The sequence below is a fragment of the Nilaparvata lugens genome, chromosome 11 (assembly GCF_014356525.2).
Source record: "Nilaparvata lugens isolate BPH chromosome 11, ASM1435652v1, whole genome shotgun sequence".
Classification (NCBI taxonomy): Eukaryota; Metazoa; Arthropoda; class Insecta; order Hemiptera; family Delphacidae; genus Nilaparvata; species Nilaparvata lugens.
This window is the reverse complement of record NC_052514.1, coordinates 43521623-43549410: the sequence shown is the minus strand read 5'-3', so window position 1 is coordinate 43549410 and position 27788 is coordinate 43521623. Positions and strand designations below refer to the sequence as shown.

Here is a 27788-nt window from a genome sequence, read left to right as displayed (position 1 = left end):
AAATTTTCCCTATTATAATAAAATAATGTGTGAAAATATCCACATTCTGTGTCTCATATATTCCAAATATATAAGATAATAAATAAATATATATTACAAATAATATGTCTGTATCATTACAATGCTGCTATGAAGTGGAGTATGACTAGGTATAGTATTAAATAATCTCTAAAACTTGTATGGTTTGTAAAGTAATAAGCTGTAAGGTATAATTATTATCTTTATAAAATAATAATCATGATACCACAATCATAGAGCAGGAATATAAAGCCATGTGCAGACCTATTAGTGAGGCAAACGTTATAATGGCAGTGGAGAAATATAGAAGATCAGCGTTGTCGGGTTCTCTGCCTTTCCACTGCCTTCTATAGAGGTTAGCTGATATTGGTAAATCTGATGTTAATTGTATATTAACTGTTAAATATATATTAACTGTTAATTCTTATTGGAAAGGCTTAATTATATTTTCACTGTCACTATTGTGTGAGAATTCAACGAGCATGTTTCATACTCTATCAAAAATACGAAGATTTCCTAAAAAGTCTTTATTTACTATTTAAAAATGACATACTTCAACCAACAAGAAAAAAATTAAATTAAGGAATAGATGTATCTTCCATTCAAATCTTCAAAAAAGATTATGTTTTATTGCCAACAAGTTAGGTAATTAGTCTACCAATTTTTAGTTCGAAAATATGCAAACATGAGATTTATGGGAAGAATTTAAGTTTTAGCTTGAAGAGTACCGTATATCGTTTCTTGCTTTTCAAAATTACACTAGATTACTAGGCTATATCCAAGATTTAACAAAATATATTACAGTAAGAGAATGAGAATCATTAAAATTTATGAAACGCTATTTTATAAGAAACTTAAATGCTGAAAAAAATGTGTGAAGTAGATATAATAATATAATCAATAAAATTGCTAAAATGTACATAATATTTTCAAATAAAATATGAAATTCACTGAAATATGAGGAAAATTTAATTTTTCGGAAATCAACCTTACTATGGAGAACCTAAGTACTAGACCAGATGTTAGTAGCAGTAATAAATTTTTGGTGGGGGTGCAAATACATTGGGTAAATGAGCTCACATATTGTTCGTGATTATGTTCTCTAGTTGTAATAAGTCTTCCAGTTGTAATAATTCAGTTTTTAACGGTGGTTTTGACTTTTCTTGGGTTTTCTATTATCTTGTTGTCCGCAGGAAGTAAATTGAAGAGGTCATATTATTATTGATTTGTCTTCTGACTTTTGCATTATTCTATACCGGTAGTGGAACAACTTTCAAAAGTTGATGGAAATCATTGAGAATTCTAGAACGGAACATTAAAATTTGAAGCATAAGTTACATGAGAATAGGAGAAAAAAATAGGAGTGTGTAGAGCTTGAGGAGTTGATTACTGCTTGAATTCAAATTCAAATTTTATTCTCTTTAAGAATCAGTTTACAAAATAATGTAAAATACATCACATAATTCACAAGAATAAACAATAGTAAATTTATCACAAAGAAAACAGTTTACTTCATGTTTATTTATTTGATTAGCACAAACAATACAATGATCGAGAAAGAAAAAACAGGCTATTGCCTAAAAATTTACCAATTCCCTAATTTAGTTTCAAATTGTCCAAATATTATACAATATAGGTTATGTCCATTTCAATTTCTACACCAGATCACAATCTGAGAATATAGATTAGAATAAAACAAACAATTTTGAATTTGGATAGATTGATAGTAAAACTTTCGTAAAAACATGAAACAAACTTTGAATTCACAAAAATTCATCATTACCACGAAATTACGAAAAAACTATTCTTGTTAGATTACAATATAGAAAATTAGTTTTCTTTTCTTATAAGATTTTTGCACTCCAATTCACAATATTTTAATCTTTATTTCAATGTGTTTTTGTGAGGAACAAGCTTAAGTTTGAAACCTCTGTCAGAGAAAACTTATATACGTTATTGTTACTGTATAAATTTGATAGAGAACACTTGAGAATGACATGGAAGTCAAACCTAGTCGTGTTTAATTGAAAAATATTACAAAGTTATTTTCTATACAGGTAGCCCTATTCAAAACTTAAAAATTAAAAATAATAATCGTTAGTTTTTAAAATTCTGGTTCTTCATGATCTGAAGTGCCTTCATAAATATGTATTTAGCAATGGAAAATTTTTCGACCCTGAAAAAAAGAATATGCCTCCTAGGACTATAAGTCCTAGCAACCGAACTGCTATATGAAGATTATAACGTTTTAAGCGTTTGGCAATTTTATACAGTTCTCATCTTAGTTTTATGTTTAATGAATACCTCTGACAAGGGTTACATGTCAGAAAGAAAATAAATAGGTTAAGTGGACTTATTAGTTAAAAACGGAGTAAAATCCTCAACAAAATCCCAACGTCCTTTATTATCAATAGATCACTAAAACCAAAGCTAAGGACTTAGATAAGTGGGTTCAAGAAATGATTTTCTTTGACTTAGGAATATAAATAAAAATTTTTACCTCCATTACTTCTAGCCATATGGACCACCTCATGTTACTTTTACTTCATTCGATCAAACAGATTCCATCTTTACCCATTTATTACTTCTCTTTTAATAGCCTATAGGATTAGATTATCATTATAACTATTATTACTACATTTATTATGATCATTATATTACATTATTTCACTGAAATCGGGACTATTCACTAGATATGAGTTTTCTACAACGAAAATCAATTATTGTTCAATATTATTATAATTATTATACCCGAATAAATTTAATATTAATGTATTTTGTTTGGTAATTATATTATTGTCTTACAAATATCTGCATAATTTATATCGGCTAGCGCACAAGTTCTTAACTTATGCTAGTCGAGCCTCGAATTGATAAAAAGCTTGATGTTTTGCTTTCTCTATTTACCAATTTGATTGACATTTGTGTTTTATTACAGAAATATTATTTCAAAGTCAAATTGTATTTAGAGGACAAAATCATATAATTGTAATGTATTTTATGCAAATAAATTGATTTGATTTGATTTGATTTTTGAGATATCAAAATCAATTTATGCATTGAATTATAATGAAGAAATATTTTATATTATTGAATCATGCATAGAATGGTATGAAAGTTTTCATTACGTTGTAATAATCAAAATAAATTAAAATATTATAATTTGATAAATTCTCTTATTATATTTTTACTTTCCTTGCCCTATTACCATAGGTAAGGAAAGTATTGCTTTCCGAAAAAATTAAGGTACCCCAATTTCTAAATTTCTATATGTTTCAAGGTCCCCTGAGTCCAAAAAACTGGTTTTTGGGTATTGGTCTGTGTATGTGTGTGTGTGTGTTGTGTGTGTGTGTGTGGTGTGTGTGTGGTGTGTGTGTGTGTGTGTTGTGTGTGTGTGTGTGTGGTGTGTGTGTGTGTGTGTGTGTGGTGTGTGTGTGTGTGTGTGTGTGTGTTGTGTGGTGTGTGTGTGTGGTGTGTGTGTGTGTGTGTGTGTGTGTGTGTGTGTGTGTGTGTGTGTGTATGAGTGTATGTGCGTCTGTGTACACGATATCTCATCTCCCAATTAACGGAATGACTTGAAATTTGGAACTTAAGGTCCTTTCACTATAAGGATCCGACACGAACAATTTCGATCAAATGCAATTAAAGATGGCGGCTAAAATTGCGAAAATGTTGTCAAAAACAGGGTTTTTCGTGATTTTCTCAAAAACGGCTCCAACGATTTTGATCAAATTCATACCCAAAATAGTCATCGATAAGCACTATTAACTGCCACAAGTCCCATATCTGTAAAAATTTCAGGAGCTCCGCCCCATCAATGCAAAGTTCGATTTTAGATTCCCAATTATCAGGCTTCAGATACAATTTAAACAAAAAAAAAATAAAGTGGAGTAGATTGATCATGAAAATCTCTACAATTAATGTTCAGTAACATTTTCACCTGAAATTGAAAATAAGCTTCAAATTCGAGAAAATATGATTATTCAATTATTGCAAATTATTGTTGATTCTATAAAATCATTCACTATGAAGAGATAGCAGACCTTATGTGTGTCTCCAGCGTTATTGCCCTGTCACCAGCTGACTCAAATCTTTGAATAGTAGCTTTGAGATGCGCGGTAACACTAACGTCAGGTGATTTCATAACGGCAAGGAAAGTTGTGTGAGTGCGCCACACCAGATTTTCAATTTTAATTCTGTAATTTAAAAATATTATAGTTGTAAATATTAAATATGTACCGCATAATCGAACATTGTATAAAAATATAATATCATTAGTTACATGAGTTTGAATGATTTTATTGAAAATTCATCCAATTATATCATACATTCCCATCATTCTTATAAAGCAAATAATGGCGGTCAGACAAACTTATGTTCTTCTGACCAAAAACAACCCAACGTCTCAAAATAATTGGAAATATAGCCTACAGTGTATATGTAGAGATTTGAGACTCATGAGCTTTTCATTGTGTTGAGTATCTGCCATACGCTGAATAAATAAATTCTTATATGATTTTCAGATTAAAATTAACTTGTGTAAACTCAACTAACATTTGAAAAGTTATCAACTCATGCTCTATACTCAATTCAATTATGACTCAGCTACAACATTAAAACTTGTTGTGTCATTGTATTTTTTTTGAAAATGGCATTAATGTCTGAAACATGTTGTGACAAAATAATTTAAAAGGGTACTGAGATATTATATTTATATTTTTGTGTCATTAACGTTTCAGTTCCCACTGTGAAAATTCAAATTTCAAACTGTTACTAAACACTTCCATAATTATTTTATCACGACTTTTTTTAACGGTCACCACGTTTTCAAGTCCACAATATCTGACAGCTCATGGAACGAATCATGAAATATGTCCATCATCACTTTTCGTAGGTACCAAGTGGACAATTTTCAAAAGTTTGCAGTTTAACAATTTTTTTTCATAAAATACTTGCTGCTAATTAACTTGATGAGCATTACACACGTGGTTTACTTATTTGTGCTCACTTGTTGTAACTCAAATCTCAATAGTTCTCGAATAGCTTTGTTTGAGAATACAATTTTTGAATTTAATAACAAATATTTCAGAGTTTGAGATTTATAATATCGAGGCAGCTGCATAATGATCTTCGGAATGCATTTCAAAGCTTTTATTGTGAGTAAAGTTTGATCCATTATTAGATCATTTCTATTTATTTATTGTAAAACTTATTCAATTCAATAAATTTGTAACTTTTTTACCTGGGTAGGTTTTTATTTCGTATGAAGATTTTTGACAAAAACATTTTTTACTATCGAGAAATTTATTACTGAGACTAGACTGATGATTTGTGAACCTTGAGTTTCATTTTTCTCGAAAAACTCATAATTGACACTAAAGCTAAGTTTACACCTTATAGATTCTATGAGTTTAAACGGAACTTGACAAACACATATGTTCATCATGTGTATGATAAGTTATGTTCAATCTAATAGAATCTGTAAGGATTAAGCTATTAACATTTTGTTAATAGCTTTGGTGTTAACGCGGCTTAAGTTTTCCAGAAAAAATTTGAATCCACAATACTGGTAACAGATAATAATTATGATAAATCAGTGGGTGCAATTTTCCACTATTTGAAAATCCTACAGAATACAGTGGTCATTTTTATAGTCTTGAAGCTCAACTAATTCTTCCTTTCTTCATAAAATAGTCGAACTAATTTTCAATTCCCACTCAAAGCCCAAAAAACAGACATTAATTTTTGATGGGAGTATTTTTTGTTAAATCAATTTTGATTCGTCATTTTTGTATTATCGGGGATTGTTGACTGCATATACTGCTTTAGGTGAGATATACTGATATTTATCGATGTCATTTCTCTGAAATATTGTCTAAAAATATCAAATTGTCACACTAATATCAAAATATTATGTGAAAAATTGTCATAGGCCTACTGGTGATGACACCATAGCTGTTGAAACATGTTTACAAGTTCTTGATAAATTCGTGATATGTTTAGAAAATATTCTAGTGTTTTATTGTTGTCTACTGTGAGAAATTTGGGATTTTGAATCTTCTGTGAAATTTCTCCACCTCAACTTTAAATCTGGATTCTTCAATATGGGACTCTAACATGACTTCATAGAAAAAGTGAGTCAATTGACTTATACAAATTTTTTTCGTAATTTATCAAACCCTGTTTAGTAACTATTTAGTAATCACTGTTCACTATACCTGTTTGTTGATTGATTTATTGAATGATAATATGTATTGATGATATTATATTCATGTCATTTTTCATACTCCTTCAATTAGAAAAGCACTATATATTTAAAACGACTCGCTGTTCACGGTTTTTTATTAAAGTAACAAAATCGGTCGATTGGATGTTTGGATAGCCATCTTCTTAGATAAATAGCCTGACTGTAATTTTAAATTGTGTAGCCTACATTTCTAGAGAATTAATAATAAATTACAGTTTGCGAATGATTTAAATATTGATGAATGTGGACATTTCTAGAGTAAGGATCGAATGAGTCCATGAATCATGAAATAGGCCTACTTACATTTATAATATTACCATCCACGAGTATTCATATAAGGCAGAAGATGTGATATAAGGTACACAATTTTATTTTGAACTATTCACTTTTATCATTCAATATTCATAATATTATATCTATCAAATTTATGAATCAGTACCCTTTTTTTTGAAATTAATAAAATTATAGATTTGAAATACAAACTATAACAACTAGTTTCAGTGTTATACATTAATTATTTATATAAAATTCTTTGATAAATATGAATTTCTAAAGGATCTAATTTGAATTTTACTAATGCATCCTATTTAATTTCCAACAGGGCATACGTACATTTTACTCCAACATTAATATACAGCAATATAATCTGGTACCTATAAAATAGAATAAATTATAGTACCCTTTAAATTAATAAAATAAAAAAAGAATACAAATTGTAACGTAACAGTGATAGCAGCACCATATAAACAATATCATTCGTTATTGTTTTATTATTTTATTAATTTTAAAGGGTACTATAATTCTATTTTATAAATACAAGAAAGTGGCCCTGAATTCATACATTTAAAAAATCCAGTACCTATTATCATGGACAAAAGATAGCATAATGCTTTATCATGCATTATGATGCATCAATGTTAATTTCTCTCTATGCAACGACTCTTATTTTTTGAGTAGTCCTCTACTAACTGTACTCTGTACCAGAGAAAAATACTACTATGGTGAGGACTCCACGTTATAATGGCAGTGCACGATTGACAATACTGTTGCTGTCCTTTTCTATCATACAACAAAACAGATAGCGCTATCTCTCTCTAGCTTTGCAATGTTGTTAGTTTGCTAGAATATTTTATTTTCACTTTTGACAGTGACTGTACAAAAGTAACTCAGCCGCCATTTTTCTTCATTCTATCAAATACTTTGGTACACAAGTCGTATGATTGATTTAAAATGTATTTTTGAACCAATGAAATAATTTTTAGACATTACCATATGAGAAACACAAATTAAAATACCTTAAATGACATTTTAAAAGTTGATAACTAACCATCCTAGACTTCATCCATGCTTCAGTTAGCAAACACGTTTAGGTTAGACCTACTCCTACCGGTATAAATGATATTGAAAGGTTATTTTAGAATTATTTTCATTGAAATTACTTATTTAAAAAAGGATTTCTATTTTTCTATCATTTTTAATAGAAATTGGAGTAGAATACCTACCAAATAACTTTATTTCTGATGTTTTGAAATTCAGATCAGTGTATCACAGCTTTTTAAATTAGCCGCCATTTCAGGTTTGTATAAAAATAAAAATCTGATCTTTGTTATGGAAGCAAATTTTTGAATAAAATTATGAAAAAATATATTTTCTTGAATTATTTGACATTAAATTGATTATTTTATCAAGGAAACGATAATTATTATTAGATCAAATTTAATGGGATGAATTGAGTAACAGCTGTGTACAATCAGTGGCAAAATGGAGAGACTTGGCAACGTTTTTCTCCACATCTTTCTTCACTGCCATTATAACGTGAACCTCACTATAGCTACTGTATTCTGTGTCTGTAAATCCACGTGGGCTATATTTTGAATTTTGAACCTCAATTCTATAATTACTCTGACATAATATTGATCAATTCTATTCGGCCTGTATTAGAGGAGTTTTCCTTTTATATTGGAGTGCATTCCATTCAGTTCTATAGTGAGGTCCACGTTATAATGACAGTATTTGATTAACATTATCGTGTTGCTATCATTGTCTATCATTCGACAATTCGGGAGTGATCCGTGGTCTAGTGGATAGAGTGCTTGCCTAGCAGCATAAAGATCCCGGGTTCAAACCCCTCTCATTACCAAAAGTTTTTTAACCAGATCATTCCCGTGTTATCGGATGGGCACGTTAAACTGTCGGTCCCGGCTGAAGTATGACACTCGTGAGGCCCATTGACGGCTTAAATTATATATTCAAGCGGTGAGACCTTCCCGCAAGGGACTCCCCACCAACAAAAGCCATACGAATTTATTTTACTATTCGACAAAGTAGATGGCGCTACAGTAATCGTTTCTTCGTCGGAAACGTTGCAGATTAGTTATTTGTGCAACTAGTGCGCAAAGTGACAGTTTGCTGCACCGAAAGAAACGTTCGGAATGGTTTGTTGAGTGCAGCAGAGGAACTTTGCGCACGTATTTCACATTAAGTTTTTCCTACAGTTACCATTGAATATGAAAAGTGGGTAATTATGGGTAAAATTGCCTGAAATGCATCAAATGTTTTTCTGTGTAATTTTATTATTGATAAAAACCTTAATCCTAAAATCCTAAAGTCCTTGTTGTCCTTGGTTATAATATATAATAGTAATAATTAGCGCGTTGTGGTTGTGCACCTCTGCTCACTATAGCAGCCACAGCAGTCACTGTTACCAACTTCATTTTGATTTTGCTGCACTGTTGCTCTATATAACCTACTAAGTATTTTGCGTTGCCATGTTGCAAATCTGGAGTGCAGAAAAATTTTTCCCGCACTAGAGCGGAAAAGTGATTCTTTGCGTTCTGTAATCAGTGCAGCAATGGCCACTTTTCAACGTAACTGTAGGAAAAATAATTTTCAACGATAAAAATAATATAATGAATTAACAAATATTCAATCTTAATTATGAAAATGTATTATTAAATCATTAGGAAATGCATACCTATCGTTGACGGAAAAAAATTAAATGATTATTTCAAACAAGAATGAAAAGTTTATATTATATTAGCGATATTCTCTGTAGAAACATGGGGAAAAGATAGCATAAGAAGATCTTCCATGATAATTATGGGCCGGTCATGTTCCAAATTCCAAGCTGATTCTCTGTTAACTCAAGCCTACTAGTAGTTCTGTGAACAGTAGACCTCACGCAGTATTCTCATCCACAAGTACCACATGTCAACTGTTTTGAATGTTAACAAACTCATTTCACGTTCGAATTTGTATTTCATATGATATAATTCATTCAGTTACGTGATGATCTTTCTATCTGATGAAAATTAATTTTCTAAAATCAAAAATATTTTAATTTCTCCAGCATTTTTTAGTCCATTTGTTTATTTTCATTCACCTATTAAATTAGTTTTTTCGAATGTGAGAATATTGATATTGATGGGCACGCATAATAATACCATGACTGCAAAACAAAATATTGAAACCAAAGACCTTAAAGCTGCGATTTGACCAAATTTATTAAAAAAATGTTAATAACTCAATCCTTTTAGATTATATCAGATTGAACATAACTTATCATACACATGATAAACATATGTGTTTGTCAACTTCCGTTTAATCTAATAGAATCTATAAGGATTAAGTTATAACCATTTTGTTAATAACTTTGGTGTAAACCCAGCTCAAAGATGCATACCATTGTCTTTGATTGAAACTATAGACCTTATACAAATACAGTAATAGACTGGCTTCTCCACACATCTGTGTAATCACTTGTCAGCTGATTTATGATAAATAATTCTATAGTGTGATTTTTACTATTGGCGTATGAAGAAGGCTCCTTTTTCCTTTTATATTATCCTTGAAATGGAAAAATTCCAAAAACCTTGTATATACGTCGACGCGCAATTTAAAAAGGAACATACCTGTCAAATTTCAAGAGAATCTATTACCGCGTTTCGCCGTAAATGCGCAACATTTAAACATTCAAACATTCAAACATTTAAATATTTAAACATTAAGAGAAATGCCAAACTGTCGACTTGAATCTTAGATCTCACTTCGCTCGGTTATAATTACTGTCTATTATTACTGTTTTGCTGGGTGAGAGTGTAAAGGTGCGTACAGATATACGCGCCGCGAACATGAGCAATTCACTTTTAATCAGCTGACTATATCTGCATTTTTACAGAAACGGTAAGATACAGTTATAAGTTAAAAAGCTTGGCATCAGCTGGTTAAAAGTGAATTGCTCATGTTCGCGGCGCGTAAATCTGTACGCACCTCAAGATAACGGCACAGTATGAGAAAGACTACTCACATAGCTTGAAGAACTACTAGCACTATCGGCTTGAGTTAACTGTGAAATTTGGAACATAAACGCTCTATATACCATGGGATATCATCTCATGCTATATATTTTCACTATGGTAGAAGGCAGTGGCAAGGCAGAGAATCGGAAAGGCTCTCTTAAGGTGGGTTTTAGTTTGTGCGTAAACTTGACATTGTTGTCTGAAGACATTCATATATTGTCCAAATTTTAAGTATGCTAAAACAGCTGATCCAATAAATTTTTGTTATCTAACCACCTAATACAGGTGCAAATACACCGGTACAAATACAGGTGTATTAGAAATGGCTATGATTATTTGTGTTTATCATCTACGAATCAGAAAATTTCGAATAATATCAACATATTGCCATTAGAAGTATTAACTCAACCACCTCATTCCACCTCATTGAACATTATCTTTTGAGCTATCTAGACAAATTGAAATCTACCCACTCTGAGATCCTCACCCTGTCATGGTCGACGATGGCATTTACGCACAAACCGAAACCAACCTTTATCTTTTTCCACTGCCATTATAACGTGGACCTCACCATACTAGGAGAAAATTGAACGATAAGACTGTGTCAAGGAAGCATATCAATAAATGAAGAGCTCCATTCCAAAACCTGCTAAAGTCAAAAACATAATTTGTTGGCAAATTGTGAAAAACTGTTACTGAATCACTCTATGCTCTGTGCCAATGAATTCTCACTGGAAGTTAATCCATTATTGGAAGAATAATATGTATTATTTTCAAAGGTGTTTTTCAATTATCTAACCATTTTTGTAGAAATAAAACTGCGCATGTCAGTAACTTGGCATGGATTGGAAGAAACGACTAGTTGACTTGACAGGTTTTGGAAAAAAATTAATGTTTGAATGGTGATTACAGCTTTAAGAAGTAGGTTTAGGCAAGAGACACACTAGCAAATGATAAATTCATATGTTTTGATGAGATGTAACCTGAAGAATAGAAATCGGAAAAAATTGACTTAGCTGGTTTTGGAATGGAGCTCTTCAAATTTGATAAATCAAAATTGAAATTTGATGATATATAATAATATAATAAAGGAAAGAATCAGCTTATACACATACGAGATAGGAGATCAAGTGAATGACGCATCATCACCTCTGAACTACTGAACTGATTAAATTGTAATTCTGAATATAGATTATTAATTTATAATTTTTCAATTTCTATTTTAAATTATTCAAGATTTCAGTGGGTCGAGTTTTCAGTTTGTCAAGTTTTCAATTGAACCCTGGCGGAACACGAGTTACCTACTAGTATTAATATATATATATATATATATATATATATATCAGTGTTGTAATTAAAATAACTGTGTAGAGTTATGAAGAGTAGGGAGGTAATTGAATTACTAAATTCAATGAGAATATTGATTATAGTTTTCCATTCAACAGGCTGGAACCACGCTACTTCAGTTATTGAATGTGACTAGCCAGCAGCAACTGTTCTGGAGGGAAGGCATGCCACACTACGTTCAACATCCCTATCAGCATGGACTCATCAATTGCAATCCTTTCTGCTTTCCACAAGTTGCACAGTGTTGTCCCTGCTATTCGCCCCCCAAACCCTCCTATCAGGATGAAGATGACGACATTCAGATCAGTCCTATGTTATATAATTTCATTGGTAGCTTGATGACTAAGAATGACCATCGAGAAAAAATAGATAAAACAAAAGTCACCATGAAAACTAACAATATTGGTACCACTAATAGTTATAACATGACAGGAAATAGCCAAGCTTTCGTAAATACCATAGATATATCGCCATCATCTACTTGAGCCTCTAAAAAGCTATGGTAATGTCTAAACCTTAATCTACTTGAGTCTCTAACAGATCTATTTGATTCTAAATAAAACTGCGTTATTAAATATTCAGTAGCTCTCTTATTTGACTTTGAACCTGTAGTAGCCTACATACCATAATTTCCAATGTACCTAGAATGCCTAGGTATCCTAGATACCTTGATAATTTCCATGTAATTTTGATGTTTTCCCACTGTTTTTCATGACCAAGCTGCAAGAGCTGCTCCAAAATTCTTACACGGTTATCTACCAGCAGGTAACCCGCAAAGTTAGTAGACTAACTATAATGTAGACTAAGGCTACTAACGTTGGGTAACCCGTGCTCAGCAAAGGTTCAATTGAAAACTTGACAAACTGAAAACTTGACCTACTGAAATCTTGAAGAATTTAAAATAGACCTATTACCGTCCTCGGTGAATTGAGAATCTATTTGCAAAACTTAACTCAAAATTCTGCATATAGATTCTCAATTTACCGAGGATGGTTATAGACCTATTTTCAGTAATTGAAGTTTTCAGTAGATCAAGTTTCCAGTTTGTCAAGATTTTTATCAAACCCTTGCGGAGCACAGGTTACCTGCTGGTGAATAATAAAGAAAAGAATATTAACTTATACGTGTACGAGGTACGGATTGCATATTTGACGCATCATCACGTCTGAACTACTGGACTTAATAACTTGAAATTTTGCATATACGGTACTGTAGATTATTATTTTACCGTGGGCTTATTTTAAATTCTTCAAGATTTCAATGGGTCGAGTTTTTAATCAGACCCTTTCGGAGCACGGGTTACCTTTACCTACCTTTCTACTTGTCTCATAATTATTATGAATTTCTTTTTTTTATCATATTTCTTCTACAATATTAATATTAGTCCAGTCAAAATAGACATAAAAAAGGGGGTATGCTTGCAATATATATTGTGGTTCTAATTTTTAATATATGATTTGGATACATGAGAGAAGTCCAGAACCAATTTCTTCATGCAAAATTTCCTTGTGCTAGATACAGCTTGGCCCAAAAACCTCGTATCTTCGTTGCATTTTCCAGTTTTCATCTATTCTCGCCAAATCCAGTGATCGGACAGAAACATTTGCTCCCTCCTCATTTTAGAATAGAAAATTCTGAATAAAATGAGATCATTCGGAACTGCCTATCTCTCTCTATCTATAAGCTGGAAACTTGACGTACTGGTAATCTATATATATAAAATGAATGTCTGTTTATGTGTTAGTTAGTTGGTTTGTTTGTTAGTTTGTTAGTTTGTTAGTTTGTTAGTTTGTTAGTTTGTTAGTTTGTTAGTTTGTTAGTTTGTTAGTTTGTTAGTTTGTTAGTTTGTTAGTTTGTTAGTTTGTTAGTTTGTTAGTTTGTTAGTTTGTTAGTTTGTTAGTTTGTTAGTTTGTTAGTTTGTTAGTTTGTTAGTTTGTTAGTTTGTTAGTTTGTTAGTTTGTTAGTTTGTTTGTTCCCTATAGACGTAGAACGGGAAGATCATCATGATTCAAGATCATTTTTGTGATAATATGATTTAGCATCTAGACTTACCAGCTGTAATAAACATGTTGCTCCGTGATAAAATTGTTTACTGGTATTAAAACGGTAGGTCCGTATTGAGATGTAAATGAAAATATTGATTGTCAGATAAATTTCATGATTCACCAAATAAAGCCAAGTGTGACATGATATACATTGACTTTTTGGCGATAAGAAATCCGCCGGATAAGCTAGTAGACCTATAACTATCTTCAGTTTATTAAGAATCTTCATACAATATTCAAAGTTAATCAGCTCATTAGTTCATACGTGATGATGCGTCATTTGTGTATTTCCTATCCAGTACATGTATAAGCCAGCTTCCCCCTTTATACTGATATAGATAGTTATACATGACTTCTCAAACAAAATATCACAAACTGGAAACTTGACGGACTGAAAACTTGATGAACTGAAAACATGACCATCCCCAGTAAATCAAGAATCTATATGCAAAATATAAGTTACTAAGTTCAGTAGTTCAGACGTGATTATCGTCATTCGTGTGTTTCCTAACCCGTACATGTATTAGTCAATTTTCTATTTATATCCTATACTATTAAACGAACAATTTCTGTTTATATGTTTATGTTTGTATTTCACCGGATCTCGAAAACGGCTCTAACGATTCTCACGACATTCAGAGCATAGTAGGTTTATAATATAAAAATAAAAATTCGATTGCACTAGGTCTCATCCCTAGGAAAACTCGCTGAAGGACATTAAAAGGATGATTATCATTCATCTTTGGAAAAACAGCTGATAATAATTAATATCGGGGCACCGAGCTTCGCTTGTTATTTTTATTTATTGATAAACAAAACACAATTCTCTAAAATGATCGTGTTCATATTTCACAGCTGGCTATTTGTCATCTTATGAATTTTGGGGATGCGATATTTTGATTTTCCACATACTCACTCGCTCACTTACTTTTTTACTATCTACAGCTGTTTTATAAGGATGAATAATCCTTTTAATGTCGTTCAGCGAGTTTTCCCAAGGATGAGACCTAGTGCAATCGAATTTTTATATCATAAACCTATTGTGTTCCAAATTTTGTGAAAATCGTTAGAGCCGTTTTCGAGATCCGTTGAACATAAATAGCCAGATATGAATATAAACAACCAGATATAAAAATACAGAAATTGCTCGTTTAATATAATAGGATTTCGTCGTCTGTTGGTGATGGAAGTGTGTGAGCAAGTTCATGTGTGACTGTGTCAAAATTATGACTCAGCTGTTGAACTTTTGTAATCATTCAATCAGGTACTTGGTCGGTTCAAAAAAGCCGGGTTATTTTCAATCCTGATTAATTCCAGTGGACCCATCTTTTTGAAATGGTCTTCTCTGATTTGGTTCACGTGAAATTAACCAGGATTAAAATTTAACCGGCTTTTGTGCAACCGGGCCTTTGTGATGGAAATTTTCGCATTCCTCTGGGAATAATTAATCTCAATTTACTGTGATTAGATAGATAATTTCTAAACTATGAATGTTACTAGTTATTTGTGCAACTAGTGCGCAAAGTGACAGTTTGCTGCACCGAAAGAAACGTTTACGCCCGAGCCGTAGGCGAGGGCGGAATGGTTTCTTGAGTGCAGCAGAGGAACTTTGCGCACGTATTTCACATTAGTTTTCCTACAGTTACCATGAATATGAAAAGTGGGTAATTATGGGTAAAATTGCCTGAAATGCATCAAATGTATTTCTGTGTAATTTTATTATTGATAAAAACCTTAATTTATTGTCAAATTGAATAAAAATGTTGTCCTTGGTTATAATATCTAATACTAATAATTAGCGCGTTGTGCTTGGTTGCACGTCTGCTCACTATAGCAGCCACAGCAGTCACTGTTACCAACTTCATTTTGATTTTGCTGCACTGGTGCTCCATATAACCTACTAAGTATTTTGCGTTGCCATGTTGCAAATGTGGAGTGCAGAAAAATTTTTGCCGCACTAGAGCGGAAAAGTGATTCTTTGCGTTCTGTAATCAGTGCAGCAATGGCCACTTTTCAACGTAACTGTAGGAAAAATAATTTTTTAATCGTAATAATTTTTTTCTGCTTTTGTACTCCAGAGCGAAGCTCGGTCCCCGATATTCATAGATAAATGATGATCCTTGTGATGATATTCATATGATTCATTGGAGATGATATTTTCGAAAAACCTGAAATCGACTTTGAGAAGAGCTTTGACTCAGTGTTCGAGCTGATGAGCTACAGTAAGGTTCACGTTATAATAGCAGTGGAGAAAGATAGGAGAACAGCGTTCCCGATATTCTGCCTAGCCACTGTCTCCCATAGATAGAAAATCTATATATATAAAAGCGAAATGGCACTCACTCACTCACTCACTCACTCACTCACTCGCAGAACTAAAAATCTACCCGACCAAAAACGTTCAAATTTGGTAGGTATGTTCAGTTGGCCCTTTAGAGGCGCACTAAGAAATCTTTTGGCAATATTTTAACTCTAAGGGTTGTTTTTAAGGGTTTAAAGTTCGTCTTTTAGCATGTATATTCTTCTTCTCCCAATCTCTTAATTATAATTGAAATTTCCATATCATATGTTACTATAGAACTATAATCTAGATAGAGTACCTCTTCGAAACAGTTGTTAACTGGCAACTAAATTAATAATTTTGTCAGGTTGGCATTAAGTTGAGTTGACTTTGTTACGTTGGCACCAAGTTGAAGATTTAAATGCATTTATCGCGGAAAAATTGATTGAGCACTGCTACTTCAATCCTGGGAATATTATATTACTAGCCGTCAGGCTCGCTTCGCTCGCCATATCGCCATATTAGCCAGACGTTTAGTCTGGACCCCCGACTGGATTGTCCTAACATATGATAAAATGCTCAAATGAAAAATGCAGGCGAGCGAAGCGAGCCTGCTGATCTCATTCTTGGATGATCCAGTCGGGGTCCAGGGGGCGGAGCCCCCTGGCTAGACGGATATGGCGAGCGAAGCGAGCCTGACGGCTAGTTAAGAATATAGCTGATACCGGCATATGTGATAAAATATCAACTACTGTTCATTCTTGTTGAGTATAATCAGTTGTATTTCATTCGCCAAGAGAATATCTTTTTTAATAACAAAATTTAATAATATTGAAACTCAATATTTTGTTGAAATATTTTCCTACATTGTTGAAATATAGGCAACGTTGCAGGGGTAGAAAAGGATAGCGTCATCTACCTAGTCGAATGATAGACAAGGATAGCAACACCAATGTTAATCAAAATACTGTCATCAAAACGAGGACCTCACTATATCGCCAGAGAATAGCTATATACGGTACATTATTATCGATGGCTATAGGATTGTTTAATCTATGCTCTATCACTTGGATAGATTGAGAATGAGCGCTTGGTACTTCCGTTGGAAGGGTGACCAAATGAGGCAACTCCTGTGAATGTGATTCACGAGTTACAAAATCGCTTCCTGGTGGTTCGAAGCCCAACTGCTGTAGGTTTCACCGATCTCCCATCCTTTATCGTCTCATTAGCCATGCACAAGCCTAGAGCTCATTTAGGTATCACCCTCGCAGAAAAAAAATATTAAAAAATCAACAGCTTTTGATTGAAACCAGTTTATTTTAACAGTATTGACCTTCATATCCGAAGATAGCACTTTTTATGATGAGCCAATCATGTATTTCAAAGTAATATTCGAAAGCAAGTATTTTTTTCATTTCAATGTACGTGTATCAGAGTATTCACGCCAAATTTGGATGTAATATAAAACTCAATTTTCATGAGATGTCACCAAATTCCTATAATTGACCGTATAAAAACGAATATTGCGGTCTGCAACATGTCGAACTATGTGGAAAAACATTTTAAAATTCTAGATAATATTGTCCAACCACAGATTTATTGAAAACGATATACCGGTTTCGGTTGTTACACCATTATCAATTTCTGGTGAAATTTTAAAATCATGTGAAAATAGGGAAAAAAGTCCACACTTGGACAAGTAGACGACGAATTACGTTTTCGGATCAAATCAATTATTATTTGTTTGCCAAATCAAATCAGTTCATTTAATTATGCATGGAAAAAAACGAGATAAAAATTGAGAAGAAATTTCGATTCTATAGTGGGGTCCACTTTATAATGACAGTGGAGAAAGATAAGGGAATAGCGTTGTCGATTCTCTGCCTTGCCGCTGCCTTCTAAAGAGGATAACTGATACCGGTACGGTATATCTGATGTTCGATAACTGTGATCGATGTCCGGTGATTAACTGTTCGTTCTTGGTGAAAATGATCAATTGCATTTGTCAAGAATAAAATAATGTAGCCCAATTTAATAATGTCCCCAACAGCACAATGGGCTTGCTGGGAACTCGTTCCAAGTCCATTTGCCCAAGTCCCGAAGCTTGTTTTAAACTCAGGGACACAAGTCTAAAGGCTTGGTTTCAACTTGGTTTAGAGACCGAAGTTGGCACTTGTTTGACTTGTTCTAAGTTTGGATCCCCAAGCCTAACCCAAGTCCCAACATCAAACCCACCATGAACTCATGTGCACAAGCCCACTCTAGGCTCAGTCTGATAGGCTTGTTTTCGACTTGGTCTAGAGACCGAACACAAACCTACCGTGAACTCATGTGCACAAGCCCACTCTAGGCTCACTCTGAAAGACTCACTCTGAACTTGCTATGATCCAAGGTTTTTGGTTTAACCCTCAACAATTTTCAAACTATAGGCCTATTATCTCTTTTTATTTCTTATCTCTTGTAAAAAAGTGAAACAAGCATCATTTGTTGGTGACTATAATGAATTTGTCTTTGTTGTTAAATAATTCAACTTCAATGTTGAAGTGAAACATAACCTAGCTACATTTTTGGACTGTTCTATAAATTAGAATTGGAACCGTTTTGGGCTTATAAGCCTGTGCTACTTTTCTGTAAGTTGTCTTGTTATTCTGAATGATTGAAAATATATTTCTCAATGATTGAAATATCAATTCTTATTAAACAGATCTGGCAGCGTTTCGGAGCTAGAAAAGGATAGCACTATCTGCTTTGTTGAATGATAGAGAAGGATTTATAGCAACACCAATGTTAAATACTGCGGTCATGGACCTCACTCGATCATATTTTTCTATCTTTCTATGGAGCCAATTTTCTCCAATTAATTTTCAGAATTATAATCAAGATCCATTTTTGTTCAACACAAGTGCTCATTCTTTGCACATTCATAAGTATCCCTTGGACACATTTTATTCACACAATCATCCTCTATTGTTTTTATCCATTTGCAAAATTTTCTTTTTATTCACACAATGATTATTCACAACTATTCGTCAATAATTAACAAAAGTCTCCTATGCCTGAACACTTTTGAACTTTGGGGGCCTTCAAAAAAGTTGTTCACTCCAAATATTATTTATTAAATTATCACTTAAAACATTCATTAGGATGTTAATCAAACATTTATTAAAAATAAGTAATATCATTTAAAAAAGGCTGCCTAAAAAGCAGACGTAAGGTCATGTCAGGGGCTCTGAAATTGATCAGTTGCGACCTGAAAACTCTGACACCAGACCTGAGCCAGCCAGGTCACTTGATATTATTATTATTTATTAAAACAATGGAAGAATCATATAAACAGAATGTCTGCAGAAAGGCTCCCTCTTCAAGTATTAAATCATATATCAGGAGGTAAAAGATCAATTGGAAGGCCACGTAAAAGATGGCATAATACGTATTGTGTATGAATGTAAATCTTTACAAATCTTTTGAACTCACTAGCTACTGTATAAGCTGTTTGTCAGTCGGAACAGGCAATAGCCTAATCATAGCATGTAAGATGATGATGATGATGCACATTGAATAAACGATAGAATTTGATGAACAATAAATTTCATCACCTCTAAAAATTCACCACTTTTCTAGATATTCACCCGTTCTTTCTCTTCACAGGCTTTGGTGTGTATGGTTATCACCTCGACGGTTGACCAATCATCCTGCCAGAACTTTGGAGGACTGAGGAACTTCGGCCTTGCTCCAGTTTACTTCCGGCCACCTTTTATCCCTTTTTTCCCTTTTCCTGACACTCATTTTCCCTGTCATTGTTGTCCACCATCTTCAAAAATAGTTGAAGAAGAGCCAGAGGGAGACTTGCCCATTACCACCTACTTTATTGGAGATCTGTGGAGTCGATTCACGGGAAACAAAAGCGACAAGTCATTGATGAACATGAACACAACTAAAAAAACAGAAAATCACATGAACGTTGAATTGGTGCAAACATTCGAGAACACAACAAATAATGTGACTATGACGGGTGTAGGAGATGCTAAACCCACATATGCATACCAGTCTATTAAAATGTGATCATCGTAATAATACTGTTGAGTCACAGCGTTGGAAATACCAAACCATGGATTATGTTCCGAACGTAACTAATCAATAAATATCATCACTTGAATTGTCTGTTTTTATTGCAGTGGAACCTTAATTATCAAGTGTTGCATATCAATACTTCCTCATCTTAAATAATATGAATATCGGGGGACCGAGATTCGCTCCAGAGTATGAAAGGACACAAAATTTAGGCTATAACGAAAGAGGAAATTATAACATACCAGAGTGAGTCATATGTAAGGGAACCCTTCAATAAGTTGTAGACTGTTGTAGATAATATAATACTGTAACTCTCAGGATAAGTTATTGGTCGAATACTCTACCTTTTGACGTACAACTGAATTTCAACCCCGCATAAGGGGTTGACTTAGGGGTAACTCGAATATTTCAAATGTAAACACCCATTGTGTGGTACATCATTTTAAAGGCCTTTGTAAAACCATAAAGATTGCATCAATTAAAATCTGGTGTGGTATACTCACACAACTTTCCTTACTCATTGAATTATAAGCCTCATTCTCAAACGAGAATAATTTAGGGGAAAAACACAATGACGATTGGCGGCAACATATTTGAAACTACAATCAGACTACTGTATATGTGTATATTATAATAATTGTTTTCAGAGTACATTTTCCTTTATGTAAATTGTGAAATTCGATGATTTTTTCAAAAGTCGTCAAAACAGCTGTTCTACAGATGAAATATCTCGACTATGTGTTTTTTTATAAACTGCTCACCTACCTACCTCATGCACGAGAAGGAGGTTACACAGTCCATTTCCCAAGGATGGGGTGGAGCCCCCATTAGTTTCCCAGGAAAAAGACTCATGCCAGTTGACAGAGCTGATAACTAAATATACAGGGTATGAATTTGAAAAAAATCGGTCAAGTCATTTTTGAGAAAATCGTAAAAAACATGTTTTTTTAGTTATCATCCGCCATTTTTCTCAAGAATATTAAGGAGCTCCTGCAATTTTATCAGAAATGAGACTCATGTCAGTTGATAGGGCTTATAAATAGCTATCCATGGTATAAATTTGAAGAAAATCGTTAGAGCCGTTTTCGAGAAAAACATGGTTTTTTTAGTAATTATCCGCCATCTTGAATTGAATTTTATTGAATTTCTTATTGTCAGATCCTCATCGTATAAGGACCTTAAGTTTAAAATTTCAAGTCAATCGGTTAATTAGGAATGGAGTTATCGTGCTCACAGACATACACACACAGACCAATACCCAAGAATCCTGTTTTTGGACTCAGGGGACCTTGAAACGTATAGAAAATTTGAAATAAGGGTACCTTAATTTTTTTGGGAAAGCAATACTTTCCTTACCTATGGTAATAGGGCAAGGAAAGTTTTTTTGCGAGAGAAATACTTTCCTTACCTATGGTAATAGGGCAAGGAAAGTAAAAATGCGATATCTGTATTCAAAATGGCGGCTGATTGTTTTTGTTTTTAAAGGAATGATGGGTTGTAACTCACGCTATCAAACGTACGGGATAGGAAATCCACGGATGACGCATCATCACATCTGAGCTACTCAACTGATTAACTTGAAATTTTTCATATAGATTCTCAATTTAGCGAGGGCGGTCATAGGCCTATTTTAAATTCTTCAAGATTCTAGTAGGTAAAATTTCCAATCAGACCCTTGCGCAGCACGGGTTATCTGCTAGTACAATATAAATTGTGCATTTTAATTTATCGTATAAACATCATAATTAAAATGATGTGTTGTAGGCCCACTATGACTCTATGATATTGGATAGATATAGCATATTAGATACTACATAGTAGTAAGGCTGGGGAACTTGCTCAAAATGCCATTCAATGATATTCTGAGTCAAGGGAGATCCTCCATATTACATTGACTCGATAGGTTTGTTTTTTTATTTTTCGTTCAAAAATTTCCAAAGTAGCTCAATGTTTTACATATTTAGTGCTTATTGAGTGTAAATTTTCAATCTAGGCTACTTTTATACAAATTCTATGTTTTTATGAGTGTTTGCACTGGAAATGAGGAAAATTATCGATTACATGCAACATGGCATTAAAAGTAAGTAGATGGCATTGGAAGCAATCAAAAGTAACCGTAGAACATACAAACCCAGAAACTGAAAAACGAGCAGTGACTCAAGTCACGTGAGGTCCACGTTATAATGACAGTGAAAAGAGATCAGTGTTGTCGATACTCTGCCTTGCCAAATTTTCATAATTGAGATTGAATATACTGTCAATTAAAAATATTCTTACATTGTTGAAAAACTATCTTGCATCGTTGTAGAACTAGGAAAGGATTTCGCTATCTGCTTTGTCAAATGATAGACAAGGATAACAGCACAATGTTATTCTAATAATATATTCCATTATAACGTGGAACTTACTATATATAGTTCTCTTTGTTGTGAGTCATTTTGAAACAAGCTTTTGAAATCAGGGGTTCATGAAGAAACGGAACAGTTATAATTATAGTTTTATGAAAGTTTTAAATTATAATTTTAAGTTATAATTATAGTTTTATATTATAGTTTTAATTATAGTTATTATAGTTTTATGGAAAGATTTCAAAAGTGAAAACAGAAAACAGATGGAAAATTATTCTTAGAAATTACATTTGTTCAAATTCTATTTAATGAATAATTATTATTTAACGATAATCCTAATTAAGTGCTGATGTAAATCACCCCGAAGACTTCTGCTACCGCAAATATTGACAACAGGGTTAACAGCTAGATGTAAATTCTATTAGAGCTACTATCCAAAAATCATTTGCCAGCCCGGGAATCGAACCCGTTTCCTCCTAATCGCTAGTCAGGAATGCTTACTAGGCTGTGCAAAGGCTAAAAATAAACTTTCTCCTCGTGATATTTTTCAAAGTTTTTCGATTTGTATATCATCAAGCTATCGAAATGAAAAAGTTTTCTCAGGGAAACATTTTTTTCTGATCATTACTTTTTGAGATATAAGCGCCTAAATATTAAATTTTTGGGACAGAACATTTCAAATTCGGTAATAGATAAATCCATTATAACGTGGTCCTCACTATATAGTTCTCTTTGTTGATAGTCATTTTGAAACAAAGCTTTTGAAATCAAGAGTTTATGAAGAAAGGGAACAGTAATAGTTTTAAGAAAAGATTTCAAAAGTGAAAACAGAAAACAGATGGAAAATTATTCTTAGAAATTAGAAATTCAAATTCGGTAAGAGATAAATCCATGAGACCTGGAGGATAGATTCTTCATGGTATTGTTGATCTAGTAAAACGAAACGTTTCTGTGAATATCAATTTTTAAGATAGTTATTCAATTTACTAAAAATAACCAAAAATAACTTTTAGTTGAGTTATTTCTGGTAAATTGAATAACTTTTTCAAAAATTGATATTTTTAGAAAATTTTTATTTTACAAGATGAAAAATACCATGAAGAATCCATTCTCAAAATCTCATGAATTTATATTTTACCGAGTTTGAAATTTTCTGTCCCAAAAATTAAAACTTCAGGCGCTCATAACACAAAAAGTAATGATCGAAAAAAAATGTTTCCGTGAGAAAACTTTTTCATTTTGATAACTTGATGATATACAAATCGAAAAACTTGGAAAAATATCACGAGTAGAAAGTTTATTTTCAGCCTTTGCACAGCCTTAAAACTCGCAATCACTGGATAGCAACGCTCATTTTATACGAAGCCATAGTGGCCAGCCAGTCTACAGGTGGTAATACATTTAATTAGAAATGATTTATTGAATTTGTTGAAATACTAAATAATATATTATTATTATTGAACGAAATTCCTAATTGAATGCTGTGAATCACACCCCAAGGCTTCTGTTACTGGTAATTAGGTTCAATTCCCGGGCTGGCAAGTAAGTTTTGGATGATAGCTCTTATCGAATTTCCATCTAGATGTTAACCCTGTTGTATATTTGCAGTAGCAGGAGTATTTGGGGTTATTTACAGCATTTAATTAGGATTTTCGATAAATAATAATTATGAAAACAGAAAAGTTTTCAACTTATTCAATTTCATTCATGCTATGATGATTACACAAATCTAGAGATGTTATATGTACAAAGTTTCCAACGTTCAATTGATGTAATTTGGGAAAATTATTGTCTCCTATTCTATTTTTTCAAATTCATGGATTAAACGTTGAAACTTTATATTACAATCACTAGATTTTAGTAATATTCATTTATATATATTGAGATTGGAGATTGTACAAATAAATACAAAGCTCTCAACGTTCAGTTTATGTAATTTGAGAACAATTTATTGAGAATTTTGTCTTCTATTTTAATCTTTTGCAGATTGGAACTTTCCTCATATCTCTTCTACCTGGAGGATCTGTGCAATACTGCCGAAATCACGTGACCTTCAATCCTGGCTGCCCTTTCTATCGCTGTCCTCTGTTCTTCTTCCCTCCTTGTTTCCATTTCCTTCCTTCTTCTTATCCTTCCTTTCCTCCTTCTTATCCTTCCCCTCCTCCTGCTCCCACACGTCGTTCTTCTGCATCATCACCTTCTTCCAACGATGATTCTGATTTTGAAATTTCCGAAATTGCCACATTCGGATTCCTGGATAGTTTGATGCTTCCCTTCAAAGGACGATCCGATACTGCAGCGCCCCAAAATGAAACAAAGACTCCACTAGTACCCGACACTACAAAACCAAAAATCATCTTCAAAACAAAGTCCAATGATGAAAAAGTAATATTTAATGCACATAACGGCGAAATTACATTTGGAGGAATTATGGCATAGGAATTTTGATAACTTGTTAATAAGTTAAAAAAAGGATTTCTTGTGTAATTTTGTCTATAGTCTATAGTGAGGTCCACATTATAATGGCACTATTTAAATAACACTGGTGTTGCTGTCCTTGTTTATCATTCGACAAAGCAGATAGCACTATCCTTTTCTAGCTCCGCAAAGTTGCCAGATCATTTATCAGCAATGTTGAAATATTATCATTAATTCATAAAATAATCAATCATGAAAAATCGTTATATGTAATCATTGAGGAATACTTTTCCTTGACGAGAGAAACATAACTGATAATTTCAATCAAAAATGAACAGATTATCACATCAGATATACCGGTATCAGTTATCCAAGGCAGTGGCAAGGCAGAGAATCGGCAAAGTTGTTATCCTATCTTTCTCCACTGTCATTATAACGTGGAACTCTCTACAGTGAGATTCACATTATGAGGTCAGTGGAAATGATAGGTCAACAGAGTTGCCAAGTTTTATAATTCAACCGCCTTCCATAGTAGATAGCTGTGATTTGAGTCATCCCAATATAATTGGGATAACTTCTCTTCTCTTCTTTGCCTGCCTATTACATGGGAAACCATAGTTGGCTAGGTACCTTCCTCTCTTTTTTTCTCTTCTCCAAGACACCCAAACACTAAGCACTTAATAAATTTATATTAGATATGAAATTATTTTTGAATCATGTTTATAACGATCAAATACTCAATGAAGTTTTAACAACTAGCAGGCTTAGTTGTAATAATACTATAACTAGCCGTCAGGCTCGCTTCGCTCGCCATATCCGTCTAGCCAGGGGGCTCCGCCCCCTGGACCCCCGACTGGATCGTCCAAGAGTGAGATCAGCAGGCTCGCTTCGCTCGCCTGCATTCCTCATTTGAGCATTTTTATCATATGTTAGGACGATCCAGTCGGGGATCCAGACTAAAAGTCTGGCTAAACGGATATGGCGAGCGAAGCGAGTCTGACGGCTAGTAATCTAATATTCCCAGGAATAGCTCTGAATGAAGTAGCAGTGCCCAATCAATTTTTCCGCGATAAATGCACTTCAATCTTCAACTTGGTGCCAACCTAACAAAGTCAACTCAACTTAATGCCAACCTGACAAAATTATTAATTTAGTTACCAGTTAACAACTGTTTCGAAGAGGTACTCTCTCTAGATTATAGTTCTATATTAACATAATATGGTATGGCCCTCATTCAATTATAATCAAGAGAATAAGAAGAATATACATGCTAAAAGACGAACTTCAAACCCTTAAAAACCACCCTTAGAGTTAAAATATTGCCAAAAGCTTTCCTAGTACGCCTCTAAAGGGCCTACTGAACATACCTACCAAATTTGAACGTTTTTGGTCCGGTAGATTTTTAGTTCTGCTAGTGAGTGTGTGAGTGAGTGAGTCAGTCAGTCAGTGAGTGAGTGCCATTTCGCTTTTTATATAGATAAAGGTGAGAACTGGCTCATAAACGTACGGGATAAGAAAATTATGTTTGACGCATCATCACGTCTGAACTACTGCACTGATTGACTTGAAATTTTGCATTACGATTATTAATTAACCGAGGATGGTTATAGGTCTATTTCCAATTCTTCAAGATTCTATCACGTCAAGTTCTCAGTTTGTCAAGTTTTCAAATAGACCTTTGTGGAGCACGGGTTACCTGCTAGTTAATAATAATGTAATTAATGAAAAGTTGTAATGAATATGAAGTATTCACTCGTTCCTCACTGATTGTAATGGATAAATAAATTTACTACTTCCATTATTTTACTATAATTATTTCACAAGAAAATAATATATTCTTCCATGATTCAATGATGAATTTTCGAAATTGTGTTTGAATATTTTGGTAGTTCATTGTATTGTTACATAGTTTAAAAACTATTCGCTAACGGTGCGGAACTAGACAAAGATAGAGCTATCTGCTTTGTCCAATGACAGACAAGGATAGCAATCTAATGATAATCTGGTGCTGACATTATAACATGGATCTCACTATAGGTTCATCTTGTGATAAAATTATGAAGTTTATTGAGTGTTGATGTAAAGGAAAATAGAATTATAATAAATTTATTATTATGCTATGAGGTATGTTTTTCTTGAGTTTCATAGAATATTGAGAATCATTTAATGATTTGGCAGAAGCAAAGAAATAAATTAGTGAAATTCATTCAATATTATTTTTGTCATAGTTATTCCTTTCCAAATGCACCAGTCTCCTTTCACCATCATCATCATCATCTTTTTCTTCTTCTTCTTCTTCTTCTTCTTCTTCTTCTTCTTCTTCCTTCTTCTTCTTCTTCTTCTTGCTGGGTATTATAAGTATGTAGTAATTAATCTCATTATAGGACAAACCACATTATCTTTTATCTCACTCATTCACGTATACAGGTTAATCTGTGAGAGTGAACAGATGATGGGGAGGAGGGGGACGAAAAGGAAGAGGAGGAGGAGGAGTATGAGGAGGAGGAAGTGGAAAAGGAGGAGGATGATGAGGAGTAGTAGTAGCAGGATGATGATGCTGAGGAGGATGAGGAGAAGGAGTAGTGGTGAAGGAGAGGGATGAAGAAGAAGAAGAAGAAGAAGTAGATGGAGAAAAAGAAGTTGGAGAAGAACAAGAATAAGGAGGAGAAGGAAAAGAAGAACAAGATATAGTTGTGGATAAGAAATAAGAAAAGA

General features: G+C 33.2%; 1 protein-coding gene across 3 annotated transcripts; it reads left to right on the top strand.

Moving 5' to 3' along the window:
* Positions 1–4810: 4810 nt before the first annotated feature.
* Positions 4811–25634, top strand: LOC111056358. Of its 3 annotated transcripts, none has more exons than XM_022343722.2 (2): positions 4811–5174; positions 19885–20392. In XM_022343722.2, the coding sequence occupies exons 1-2, from the start codon at positions 5142–5144 to the stop codon at positions 20296–20298; spliced, it is 447 nt and encodes a 148-aa protein (XP_022199414.2). In that variant the 5' UTR covers positions 4811–5141; the 3' UTR covers positions 20299–20392. The 3 variants fall into 3 exon arrangements, with proteins under 3 accessions (XP_022199414.2, XP_039294415.1, XP_022199413.2); XM_039438481.1 differs by lacking the exon at positions 19885–20392 and adding an exon at positions 12009–12491 and having other exon boundaries at positions 4820–5174; XM_022343721.2 differs by lacking the exon at positions 19885–20392 and adding an exon at positions 24642–25634 and having other exon boundaries at positions 4839–5174.
* Positions 25635–27788: the final 2154 nt, after the last annotated feature.